At 43.0% G+C, this 13,815-nt stretch overlaps 1 protein-coding gene across 5 annotated transcripts in view; it reads right to left on the minus strand.

The window, feature by feature from the left end:
- Positions 1–1,520: 1,520 nt before the first annotated feature.
- renbp (renin binding protein) overlaps positions 1,521–13,815 on the minus strand; it is a 33,403-nt gene continuing 21,108 nt past the window's right edge. For all 5 annotated transcript variants that reach the window (XM_061687415.1, XM_061687407.1, XM_061687432.1 and 2 more), the window contains 7 exons: positions 11,541–11,719; positions 4,135–4,362; positions 3,375–3,456; positions 3,050–3,225; positions 2,257–2,388; positions 1,843–1,930; positions 1,521–1,747 (listed from right to left, as the gene is read on the minus strand). In XM_061687415.1, the coding sequence (XP_061543399.1) occupies positions 1,674–1,747; positions 1,843–1,930; positions 2,257–2,388; positions 3,050–3,225; positions 3,375–3,456; positions 4,135–4,362; positions 11,541–11,719 (959 nt within the window). In that variant the 3' untranslated portion in view covers positions 1,521–1,673. The remainder of the gene's footprint in view (positions 1,748–1,842; positions 1,931–2,256; positions 2,389–3,049; positions 3,226–3,374; positions 3,457–4,134; positions 4,363–11,540; positions 11,720–13,815) is intronic.

Raw genomic sequence — 13,815 nt, forward strand, 5'->3', positions numbered from 1 at the left:
TCAACCAACTCATTCATTTTGTATGCTGCTGCAGCATATCATTGTGCAATGGAGGCTGGCAGCACATGAAGTGAGAGCCTACCTCTGTGGTGAAACATTTTGAAGTCTGGCACAGATCGCTGTGATGACATCAAATCCAGTGCAGTTTGTTAGCACGTCTCTTTGCAGCACTCATCGCATCATTCACTGCAACTTCTCACCACAGAGCCATAATAATAATATTCCATCCATCCTTTTTCAATTCCGCTTATCCTCACTAGGGTCGCGGGTTATAGGCGGCTTTCAAGCCACTCAAGGTCACCATACAAACATAATTAAAAGAAATGAAGCAATACAATAAAAATAACAGAACAAAACATCAACTCAAAGAGCAAATAATATGGGAAATTTGAATAGGCAGTCTGGAATAGGTGTGTCAAAGAGGGTTTATAAGTCTGAGCTATGGAGGTCAGGTGGTAGTGAAAACAGGGGGCAGTGTCGGCACCAGAGCACATCCGTTGGGTGGGCTTTCGGTCAGCTTGAGGGGACACATTTTAACGCTAACAAAAATGCACGCGCGCACACACACATTAAAACAGGTATATGCCACGGCGGCCATGCACACGTGTGCACATGCACAGTCACGCAAACACGCATTAAGCATTGTTATGAAACAAATATTACACACAGGCAGATGACTCAGGAGCCCATGACTGACTTAGCTTTAGAAGAGTTGAGTCGGCGTACCCGGCAACTTTCTGTGACGGGTTGGCCATGGTGTCCTTCCTTCCATTCACTTGGGTCACGAAACGTCCCTCAAACGCAAGCTGAAGCAACACGGTGTGGCCTTTTATTTTATGCAGTATTGTGCGCCTGTGGTCTGAAAACATGTTTCTCAAAGTGGAGAATAAATTCTCACATAGGTTACTGCTGTGGAAGCGCTGAATGCTGGGCTAAGTTTAAAAGCAGTTAGCTCACACAGGTGTTGTGTACTTAGAATTGACATACTATATGCAAATGACAAACACGGTTTTTCTTATTTTGATTTTGTTTTGATTCTCATCTTTAACTCTTTGTTACTGGCGGAAATGAACAAATTTAGAGTAATTAAATAATATACTAATATTGACACGAAAGGCTACACCACTTCATGGCAGGGCACAACTCATTTGGAGGTGCACAGCAAGTCTTTTCGGGAGGCGTGGCCCGCACATGCAGAGGAGCATGTGGTTAGCTCTTCTGCCTCACTGCTGGAGGACAGGCTCAAGTCTGTGTGGAATGTCTGTCTATCTTCACCCCACGCTTGCGTAGAACTTCTCCAGGACTTCCTCTCACATTCCAAAACATGGATGATAGGTTAATTATAGCCCAAATTGCACCATGTAGTGAGTGTGAACAGTTGTCTGTCTCTATGGGCCCTGAGATTGGACTGGCGACCAGTCAGTCACCCTGCCTCTTGCCCAAAGTTAGCTGGGTTAAGATCCAGCTCCCCACGACCCTGAACAAGAGAAGCGGTGTAGAAAATTGGTGGATGGACGGACTCATCATGGGAGTGTTTTATTTCATAATAAATCTGCAACTGAAGATACACACATACAGCTATAATATTTTAAAAAATACATTCATTATACTTTGATTTGCAACAGTTTAAAAATATGTTTCTCTTCTAATCTAAAACACAATGGAGAGAATGTTCATGCTTTATTATCCAGCAGATCATCCAGAATACGCTCGCACATATACAGGCAGCGTGGTACATGGAAGAACCCTGCAGAGAAAAGAGTTGCAGTCATCTAGATTCTAGAGGCATTTATTTCATTGGCAAAACTGGGATAATCATCCAACAAGCAATGTTACTCTCACCTTTAAAGGGACCCCCTTTAAAATCCAGAACTACTTTTCCATCTTGTGACAGATAGCCAAACCATTCACCATGTTGGTCATCAGAAAACTGCACACAGGCAGCATGTCACATGTCAATTAAAGAACCATAATGCAAATCAGTTTTGACAATGAGTGGAAAATGTCACCACAACCCCATTAAAATGCTATGTTCTTTTGATGTAACAAACAGCTCCATGTTATTGTATTATGTTAGTTAAAATGGCTTTAAAAATGGTCGGCGAGTCAGTTTTCACCCTTTGCTAACGGCATCTGTACTAAACACAAATACAGTATGATCGACCAAAAAGTTGATCTGCTCTTATCACCTATAGAAAAAAAGATGAATAGGTGTGTGGTGGTTTGAAAAGTTTGATGTATGATGCGTATACTCACGTGGCTAAATGTGTAGTCATAAACTTGAGAGAATTTCTCCAGCAGTCCAGGCCTTTTGGTTTGGCTGTAGGCCATGAGGAAGGCGACAAGAGCCTCACAGTGAGGCCACCACAGTTTCATACTCCACTCCAACTGCTCAAACATAAAGGGGCATCTGATTTATTATTAGACAAGAAAAAACAATACTTATTTTTGTTAGGCTTGTACTCTCATTTTTACAGGTTATTCTTTTAATCTTTACAGGGGAAATATACAATCGTGGTGTGAATGTCAGTGGGTTTTTTTCTGAGGCAGGTTGAATGACTACTGGATAACTTCAAAATAAAGCAAGCGAGTGGAGAACATGGCCACTTTTCATGGCACAGATAAACCAATCGTAATCTGTGATCACCACTGAAACCAAGTTAAGAGGCGTTAAACATTTCAGCACCACTTTTTAAATGATAAGTTACAATAAATGGCGTGTAAACACATTTTTACCTGTACACATGAATTTGAGAAACTCAAAACATTATTTTACATTTCAACCCAGTGTATATTGCACTATCACTCCTAACAAGAGAAAGAAAAAGAAAAAAGACATGAAAGCATAATATTCATGTCCACTGAGAATAGTATTGATCACTCTAGTAACATTTTCAGATATTGATATTATTAGAATATCATTAAGATGCATAAAATACATCCTAAAGTATGGCGATAAATTACATGTGTAAATTGTCTATATACTATAAATGCCAAAGGTGGGATTTTAAAGTGCAAATAAAATCCCAGGTAGTGATGACTGAATTACCTGGGTGGGACAGTGCCCATCTACATCCAGGAAGTAGAAGAGGCCACCGTGCTCTTTATCCCAGCCATACTGAAAGGGTAACTCCACAAACTTATTGATGGCTGTCTCCTGCAGCTCCTTGTCCCCCCATTGAGTAGTGTATTGAAGTAGGAACCAGCCTGCTTCCAGGGCATGGCCTAAATTAACGTGTTGAGAGTGAGGAGACATAAAACAGGAAATGCTAAATTATAGGTTGGAGGGGGAAAACAGCCTTGCTGGAGCTGGGCCAAAGAGCAAGCATGTTTGATCGCTTACTTGCATGCTTTGCAAACAGTGGCTAATTTACCTGGATTCTGCAGGCGGCCCTGACAACCTGGTAGCTCTGCCCCCTCCAACGACACATTCTCTAAAACAGCTGTGCCATCTCTCTGTACAAAGAGGATAAATGTGGGGTTTATTCAGCAGATATGAAAAAGACACTATCTTCACATTTCTGAAACAATCTTATTTTTGACTGGTGGTGTTGCGACTTTCAGCTCGTCCCATTAGTGGTCGCCACAGCAAGTCACTCACATTATATGTTTGGCAAAGTTTGTATGCCAGATGGCCTTCCTGACACAACCCCGCCCTTATTTATCCGGGCTTGGACCAGCAGTGGATCGGTACTGGGGCACTGGCCGGGAATTTTACCCGAGTCATCTGTACAAAAGGTAGCAAGCATGTACCGCTACGCTACTAGTGCTAATATTTTCTACTGTTGTAATAAGTCAAAGAGCTAATGCCACAAGTGGGAGTGGCTACCATAAAAATGAGAAGCCAGCAAAAATATCTAGCAAGGGACCTTCTAGCATGCACAGCCTTGACACACATGAATATGGGCAAATTAGTACGTAGTCACGTTAGAATTTGTTTCCCACCTCATCCACCACACCATTAGGGGCTCCATTGCATAACCACCATAGTCATTATATTATCTGCCCTACTATGTCAAAATGACTAATGACTGATGTGAAATACTGCACATACAGTGGCCTGAGACTTTTTGCATGGTACAATAGTACACATGAAAGCACTTGCAATTATAGTACATGACAATGTTTTCAAACCTGGACATGTTCGAGAATCTTCTGCACGCACCAGCTGCTCAACTTTTTGTATTTCAAGACTGCTCCCTGACCACGGCCGTCAGTGAGTTGCTGCACGAGGCACATCAGCATCATTGGAACTGCCATGCTGTTGGTGGGTGTGTCACCAGGTAGGCTGGGTCGGCCCAAACCTGTTGGGTCAACCTGAACCCAGAAGATGAGCTGCACCATCATCTGTTCAGCCTCTTGCTGGGAACAAAAGAAGCAGTACAAGTCAAATGTTAGGGCAGTTACCCTTTTAAGGCTATTGCAGCCATAATTTCAAACAATCTTAAAAAATACTGTTTGTATGAAAAGCAGGAACCCTACTGACAGTTACTTAATATCCAGATGTGAGTAAGCATGGCAGCGAAAGATAGACCTCTAAAGCAACATTTCCACCAGGCAGAAGAATTTAATTCAGATTGGAACGGTCAACATTGATCTTGCTTGCACTGTATTTCCATTGCTGGGTGTGGAGTCTGGATTACGATACCTTGGTCAACTACAGTGACCTTTTTTTCCCCACCTTTCTGAAATTGTTTGTGTATTGCATAGTTTCCTCACTTTAATAATTAAGATCATCAAAAAAATTTAATATCAGACAAAGATAACCCAAGCATAAAATGCAACTTTTAAATTCAAATATATATTTTTTTAAATTAAGAAAAAAATATTTAAAACTAGAAGGCCCTGTGTGAAAAAGTAATTGATTGCCCCCCCCTTGTTAAATCATGAATTAACTGTGGCTAATCAAATTTATTGGGAAAGCTGAGTTCATTTTCACTGACCACACCCAAGCCTAATTACTTACAGACCTGTTTGATCAAGAAATAACTTAAACAGAACCTGTCTGACAAACTAAAGTCAGCCAAAAGATCTCAAAAAGCTGCAACAAAATGCCACAACCCAAAGAAATCCAAGAACAGATGAGAAATAAAGTAATTGGTGGCCGACTAGTTAAGAGCATCTGCCTCACAGTTCTGAGGACCGGGGTTCAATCCCCGGTCCCGCCTGTGTGGAGTTTGCATGTTCTCCCCGTGCCTGCGTGGGTTTTCTTCGGGCACTCCGGTTTCCTCCCACATCCTAAAAACATGCATGGTAGGTTAATTGAAATCTTTAAATTCCCCATAGGTGTGAATGTGAGTGCGAATGGTTGTTTGTTTATGTGTGCCCTACGATTGGCTGGCAACCAGTTCAGGGTGTACCCCGCCTCCTGCCCGATGATAGCTGGGATAGACTCAAGCACGGCCGCGACCCTAGTGAGGGAGAAGCGGCTCAGAAAATGGATGGATGGACATCTATCAGTGTGGAAATGGCTTTGGGACTCCAGCGAACCACAAAACGGCAAAACTGGCATCTATGGCAGAGTTCCAAGGAGAAAACCCTTGATGACCAAACAGAACATAAAGGCTTGTCTTTTGCAAAAAAACAAACAAACAAACAAAAACATATGAATGATTTTCAAAACGTTTGGGAGAATATTCTATGGACTGATGAGACAAAAGTTGAACTTTTTGGAAGGTGTGTGTCTCATTACATCTGGCGCAATGTATATGTAACACAGCATTTCAGAAAAAGATCATTATACCAACAGGCAAACATGGAGGTGGTAGTGTGATGGTCTGGGGCTGCTTTTCTCCTTCATGATGTGGACGACTTGCTGTGATTGATGGAACCATGAATTCTGCTCTTTACCAGAAAACCCTGAAGGAGAATATTCGACCATCAGTTTGTGACTTCAAACTGAAGCGCACTTAGGTACTGCAGCAGGACAACGATTCAAAAAACACCATCAAGTCAACTTCCGAATGGCTTAAATAAAAACAAAGGTTTTGGAGAAATACTGTGGCATGACCTTAATAATTGTTAATAATTAACAATAATTGACAAAGCTAATTAACAAAGCTGAACTCAACCACGAACTCCCTAAATACAAGCAGCACATCGACTGTCCTACCAGGGAAAATAAGACCACTGCTACACTACGGTAAAAAACGCATACCGTGCTATACCTCGTGCAGCCCTGGGCTCGTCTGATCACTGCTTAATTCACTTAATACCGACGTACAGGCAAGAACTTAAATGCGCGAAGCCTACAGTGAAAACAGTGAAAAAGTGGACCAATGAAGCAAAGATGGAATTTCAAAGCTGTTTAGACTGCACAGACTGGAGTGTGTTTGAAAATTCAGCTGGCAGCCTGGATGAATATACGGACACTGTCACATCCTATATCAGTTTCTGTGAAGAGATTTGTGTACCAACAAAATCATTTCGCACATTCAACAACAACTTAAGCAGCTTCGCCAAGCTAAGGAGGACGCATATCAGAGCGGGGACAGGGCCCTGTATAATTGAGCTATAAACCAGGTGACTAAAGAAATTAACATTGCAAAGGGGATCTATGCAGCAAAGTTGGAAAATCAGTTTAGCGCAAACGAGTCTAAATCAGTCTGGCATGCATTCCAATCGCTGACTAATTACAAGCGACGATCCCCCCCAAGCTGAGAACAATAGCATACTAGCCAACGACTTGAATACCTTCTACTGAAGATTTGAAAAGGACAGTTTGTCATCTGCAAACTCCTGAAGTTTGCAGATGACACCCCTGTCATCGGCCTCATCAAGGACGGTGACGAGTATGCATATCGACAGGAAGCGGAGCGGCTGGAGCTGTGGTGCGGCCGACACAACCTGGAGCTGAACACGCTCAGGACTGTAGAGATGATCGTGGACTTCAGGAGGCATCCTTCGCCACAGCTGCCCCTCACGTTGTCCAGCTGCCTTGTGTCAACCGTTGAGACCTTCAAGTTCTTGGCAATTACAATCTCTCAGGACCTGAAGTGGGCGACCAACATCAACTCCGTCCTCAAAAAGGCCCAGCAGAGGATGTACTTCCTGCGGCTTCTGAGAAAGCACAGCCTGCCACCGGAGCTGCTGAGACAGTTTTACACAGTGGTCATCGAATCAGTCCTGTGTTCTTCCATCACAGTCTGGTTTGGTGCTGCTACAAAAAAGGACAAACTCCGACTGCAACGGACAATCAAAACTGCTGAAAGGATTGTCGGTACCCCCCTACCCACCATTGAGGACTTGCACGCTGCCAGAACTAAGACAAGGGCATGCAAAATCCTCTCGGACCCTCCACACCCCGGTCACCAGCTCTTCCAGCTCCTTCCCTCAGTTAGGTGCTGCCGATCAATGCAAACTAGAACTAGTAGACATTCCAACAGCTTCTTCCCTCTTGCAATCAACTTCTGTAAACAGCTAACCTATAATTCCATTACAACAAGCTGGCAATTTTTTGACTTGAGTTCGTTGTTTCATTTCTGTGGGGCCAATTATGTATTACTCGTGCACTCACTGTAGTTGTCTCGCCATGCTGCACTATTTGCATATACTGGCCACTCATTCCAGATTAGCATCTGCTCCATTTGCACACTGATTGAGGAGTATCTGTAACATTGCACAACCAACATTGTCCCAGATTATCGCACTACTCGTCACTTTAAACCGCATACACTCCTTGAAGTCTCAGCGCCCTTTGCACAATGGTCATTGCACCGGACTATTGCAATATTAGTCATTTGCACTGCTCTCTCTATGTGCTAGAGGACTCTGCATCTTTTTGCACAATTGTTTTTTGTCAATGTCTTTATGTCTCCAAAGTGTTCTGTAAATTGACTGTCTGTTGTACTAGAGCGTCTCCAACTACCGGAGACAAATTCCTTGTGTGTTTTGGACATACTTGGCAAATAAAGATGAATTCTGATTCTGATAAGGCTGTTCCTGCTCGAAAACAGTTAAATGTTGCCGAATTAAAACAATTCTGCTACGAAGAGAATGCCAGAATATCTCCACAGAGATGTGAAAGTGTCATTGGCAGTTATAGAAAACGCTTTATTTCAGTTGTTGCTGCTGAGGGTTTCCCAACTTTCACACAGGGCCAGTTAGCTTTGAATATTTTTTTTCATTCATAAATAAAATTCCCATTTAAAAACAGCATTTTATGTTTACAGCATTTGTTTGAAGATCTTATCCAAAGGTCACCTTTCATCACTTTTTGTATTTTATTTTGATAATCTCTGATGTCCTTTGATCTGGTTTGCACAATAATATTGGTTGGTGTTTTGGAAAATCTTTTTCTGATAGTCTAAGTAAGGAAGCAATCTTGTGTTTCTGTTTTTTTTTTAATACAAAAAGCTACTTACATGATATAAACAAAAAGAAATAGAGGGAATTAGGGAGAAAGCAAACATGGTGAAGCAGCATTTAGCTATTATGCTGCACGCAAATGGAGTAAGTTGCCAACAGAAGTGAGGTCAGCCCCAAGTGTGAATGTTTTTAAATCCAGGTTAAAAACGTTTTTTTCCTCATGCTTTTTAGAGCATTTCCACTTTTAAATGATATTTCTTTCACTGTATGCTGTTTTAATTGTACTTTTTTTGTCTTTGTTTTAAATGTTTATAAGCAGTTTTTTTCCTTTGTTTTTAAACGCTTTTAATCATGTAAAGCACATTGAGTTACCTTGTGTATGAAATGCGCTATATAAATACATTTGCTTTGCTTTGCTTACTTTCTTTGTATGTATGAATTACTTGGGTTGTTCCCAACATTTGGTGAAAAGTTCATGTCAATAGCACCTTTGGAAATATGTTTAGTGAGAAAAATGGTGATGCGGCAAATACTTATTTCAGCCGCTGTATATTATATGATGAATATTTGTGTTTGTATGTACATAAAATTATACCTCTGTATGCAGTATATGTATATAATCATGAAAAAAATATTAGCCCACCGATTTCTTCACTTTATTGTTCATTATAATACCTGGTACCACTAAAGGCATGAGAATACAAAAGCCTAATTGTATTATTAAATATAATTTCGGGTATTATCAGGAAAACCATGGATAATGGCTAGAGCTAGATATAAGCTCTTATGAGCTATTTTTGTTCTCACAATTATGTTTGTCCAAACAAAATTACCTTTAATTGTACCTGGTATTACACATGAAAAATAAACTGAAGAAACAAGGGGTCTAATATTTTTTCCATCACTATTTTATTTCTATGTCTATATTTATACACACTTTACTTTATCCATGTTGGAACGCTCCAAGCTGAGATTCCGTGTGGCGTGCACCCGTGGTAACTTGTGCCCTGGAACTAGTTTGAAGCCGTTTCATTCTCCTGGCTCCCACACACAACTTGTCGGAAGATAGTCAACCAATGACTGCCTTTCTGCTTTTTGGGTACTGGCCTTTAAGATGTATGAATTGATTGGTGTTGCAAAATCTTTTGCTTTTTTTTATACTACCGGTACTAAAAAAAAAATATATATATATTTTACGACAAAATACCTCGGTACGGTACTTAGTGGGAAATGTGAATAGTGTGAGTGCAACACAGTGCAACCCCATTTGAATGAGTGCAACGGAAAAAAAAAAATGAACAGGACACATCAAATACAGGGTTATGAGCAGATATTACCCATAAACCAAGCACATATATGGCTTTGAAACGTTTCTCTGTGTCTCATTCACTAGAATGCAGTGTCTTGCTCGAGCCTAGAATAGGCTACATACTAGTGGTTGAACGGTTTTTGATAACCATCCAAACAGTTTGGTTCGGCTGGTTCAGTTCGGTCTGCATCGGTTCCATTCGGTTTATAACATGCGCAACTCTTTTTTTCCTCCTTTACCAATGAGGTGAAGCAGTGCGTACACTCCAGAGCACAGTAGCAAGTTGGCCTTCATGCCCTTCCAGGAATGCAGCAGCCAAGCATATCGCAGCGTAGCGTGTCATCAGAGACCTTGCATTGGAGAGAAGCGAGACAGATTCTGTAGAAGATGTAAGCTTACAAAGGTACTTCCGCATCTTTCTCTCTCCAACGCAGGATCTGTGGGTCTATAAAAATATGCATATAGGTTCCCTTTCTCAGATACAGGTCACCGGGGCCCGCCTCTGGAGCCAGGCCTGGAGGTGGGGCTCGAAGATGAGCGCCTGCTGGCCGCGCCTGCACCCATGGGGCCCGGTCGAGCACAGCCCTAAAGGGTAACGTGGGTCCCCCTTCCCATGGTCTCACCACCCGTGGGAGCGTCCAAAGGGGTCGGGTGCAGTGTGAACCGGGCGGTGGCCGAAGGCAGGGACCTTGGCGCCCCGATCCCCGGCTACAGAAGCTGGCTCTAGGGACGTGGAATGTCACCTCACCTCCACACACGACTTGGGCTCTGGTACCAGTCCTCTTGAGAGGGTTTGGACTCTCTTACACTCTGGAGTTGCCCACGGTGAGAGGCACCGAGCAGGTGTGGGTATACTTATTGCCCCCTGGCAGTAGCTCGCCGTTTCCTTCATGGTAACGACGCCTTCCCAAAATGGTGGCCAGGTAGGCATGAGAATCAGCTGGGCTGGCTTATCTAGCGTTAATACCTATGCCCGGGGAAGCCCAATGGAAGACTTTGGTGCGAGGTCATGTGACTTTCTTTTGTTGCTTGATTGGTGAACTAGACTTAAACGTCACTAGCGCTCAAATTGGATTGCCGCAAACAGCGCCCGATGCGGAAGTCGTAGTCTTGCGCATGAAATAGTTGATAGATAAGCAATAATTGATCAATAAAAGTAGCGAGCGACATTTACATCATTGTAACGGAGTAAAGGTACCGTTACTTCTTAACAGCAGAAGTGTCAGAAGTGTTTTTTCTGGTCTCGTCAACTCCTGTGACTTGTCCAAAGCAGGTCCCGAACACACAGGCGGAACCTCAGAACAATGCGCTCGCATATTCGTCCGCTGCGGAGTAATATTCAGAAATTACATCTATGTGTGGATGGTGGAATGGATCTAGCTGCCAGCGTTCAAGGAGTACGAAACAGCCTATGACGTCAGCAACGGCTAACCCCCATCCCCTCCAGGAAAAAACAGTTAGATCTATACGGTTTACGTAAATGGTCTATTTTTAGTTCAAAACGTCAAATTTCGCCGAAAGGCCATTGATATGCATGTATGATAGATAGTTCTGATTAATAAAAGTCATTTAAATTATAATACAACAACAATAAAGTAATAATACGACAAACATACTTTTACTTTAACCTAACTCTACAAGACAATTGATTTTCCTAATAGTCAGTGTACCGAACAGAATAAAAAACTGTGACCACAAAACCAAGCTACAAACCGAACCTTGGATTTTGTGAACCTTTCCACCCCTACTACATACTGTATACAGTGTACAGAAAGAAAGTCATTTTAATTCCTTTTAAAGATGACACTTATCAGAAGGGTGCATGGACATGAATAATAATACATAGTAAAGAGAGAAATCTAAATCTAACAATCATGAATTCCAGTGTCTTTTACTGGGCATGTGTATTTTTAAAATTTTGTACCTGCATGTCCTTGTCACCAGTGACTCTGCTCAGTTCGTCTAAAGCCATGATGTAGAAACACTCACTGAAGATTGTCCTCTGTACTTTCACTGCTTTACCATCTCGTGTTAAACAGAACGCACACTTCATCTGACCATTGCTGCTGGAAACACGAGCAAACTTCCTGAGGAAAGTCCCTCCTGAAATGTAAGAGACAATAGCACTCAATGACTGAAAACATCCTTTTTAAAAATAAATTCAATAAAATAAAATAAACTGTCCTATTCAGCTGCATGGCCTAGCAGAATGGTGGATCTGTTTACCTTTGTGCTGGAACAGTTTTGCTGTGCAACAGGAGAGTTTGAAATACTCCCTCTGCTTATTTTTTAATGTTTCAATTATTCTGGTGTTTATTGAAGATGCAGCCGGACAGAAAAGGGATTTAGGGGGCAGACAGAGTGGACATGGGGAGTAGGGGTGACAACCACAACAGAACAATAGTTAGACAATCTAGATATTTGAGCACACATAATGTTACAACAGTCAAATCGTGTTCTTATTTGTGGATGGGGGTGTACACACCCGGCGGGGACATGCCATAACTAACCAAAAGAATGTGATGAGAGAGGACAGAAAAGGGGAGAACAGGATGTGGGAAATGAGTGCAACTGATGAGTGGTGCGGAGGGATTCTTTTTAGTGTCTGAATACCAGTAAGAACTGTGAGTTGATATGTTAGTACAACCTCTGTTGTTGTTAGCGGTCCCAGCACAAGCAATTAAAGCCTTTAGCGCTTCTATCGAACTTATTAGTGAATGCACCATATCACATGCATGTTAGTCATGCATGTGTACGGAGTTGCTGAGCCGGCACATTGAGGAAGGGTGAGCCCGGCCCCCACCACCCGCAAGGGGGGGGCCAAGCCAGCCAGCCTGTCCAGCGGGGGAAGCCACTGACCCAACCCCCCAGGACCCAGGGAGGTCCCCAGCCCAACCAAAGCACCCTGACCCCTGAGGGGCACAGGCGCCGGACCACCGCCCCCCACGCCCAACCCCCCCACCCCCTACCCAGCGTGTCCCACCACCGCCACTGCCCCCACCACCCTCGGAGAGCATGGGGGCCCCACCCACCAACAGCCCACCAACAGGGCCCAACGCAGGAGCCAGTAGCCACCCGCAAACGGTCATAGCCTGCCAAAAACGAGCCCATGTTAAGCGCCCGTTGTGAGCAAGCTATTTGGTTTTATTATATCCACTTGATACTCTTTTCATCTGAGAGGTGATGCTTGAGGATCAAAATCTTTTTTTTTTGTTTTAACAGTATTTGATTTCATATCGCCAGCACGGTGGAAGACTGGTTAGCACATCAGCCTCACAGTTCTGGGGACCGGGGTTCAAATCCCGGCCCCGCCTGTGTGGAGTTTGCATGTTCTCCCCGTGCCTGGGTGGGTTTTCTCCGGGCACTCCGGTTTCCTCCCACTTCCCATAAACATGCGTGGGACTCTAAATTGCCCGTAGGTGTAAATGTGAGTGCGATTGGTTGTTTGTCTCTATGTGTCCTGCGATTGGTTGGCGACCGTTTCAGGGTCTACCCCGCCTCCAGCCCGAAGATAGCTGGGATAGGTTCCAGCAGCCCGTGACCCAATGAGGACAAGCGTCATATCTTATCAAATTAGGAGTCACGGATGGTGTAGTGGTACACTTGTCTGACTTTGGTGTGGGCAGCGTGGGTTCAGTTTCCACTTAGTGACGGTGTGAATGCGAGTGCAAATGGTCGTCCGTGTCTATATGTGCCCTGTGACTGACTGGCGACCAGTTCAGGGTGTAGTCTGCCTTTCGTCTGAAGTCAGCGGGGATAGGCTCTAGCGCCCCACGACACTGAACAGGATAAGAGAATGGATAGATGGAGCTTATCAAATTATTCATTGGTGTCTTTTGTGTTAATGCTTTTTACATGTATTTTGAATAACTACTGACTCCATGAATCATGTGTAACTATTATATTGATTAACTATGTGCTGTACTAATCGATTATTTGTACTGTTGATTATATGTGGACCCCGATAGCTTAGCAAACTCCCACGGCTCAAGCTAATGGGCATGTCGCCAGCTGCTTGAGAGTCATTGATGTGTTCACTAAAACACTTTGCCTATAACACCAAAAATAGTCTATCCAGATTATTTTAGCATATGATCTTGCCTTGCTGAAATTGCGATCATCCAGTGGTTTTGAGTTCGTAAGTACAATGGTTGCCGCTGAGCTAACTAAGCTAGCTAACTTTAAACAACAAAAAGTGG

The sequence above is a fragment of the Phycodurus eques genome, chromosome 1 (assembly GCF_024500275.1).
Source record: "Phycodurus eques isolate BA_2022a chromosome 1, UOR_Pequ_1.1, whole genome shotgun sequence".
NCBI lineage: Eukaryota > Metazoa > Chordata > Actinopteri > Syngnathiformes > Syngnathidae > Phycodurus > Phycodurus eques.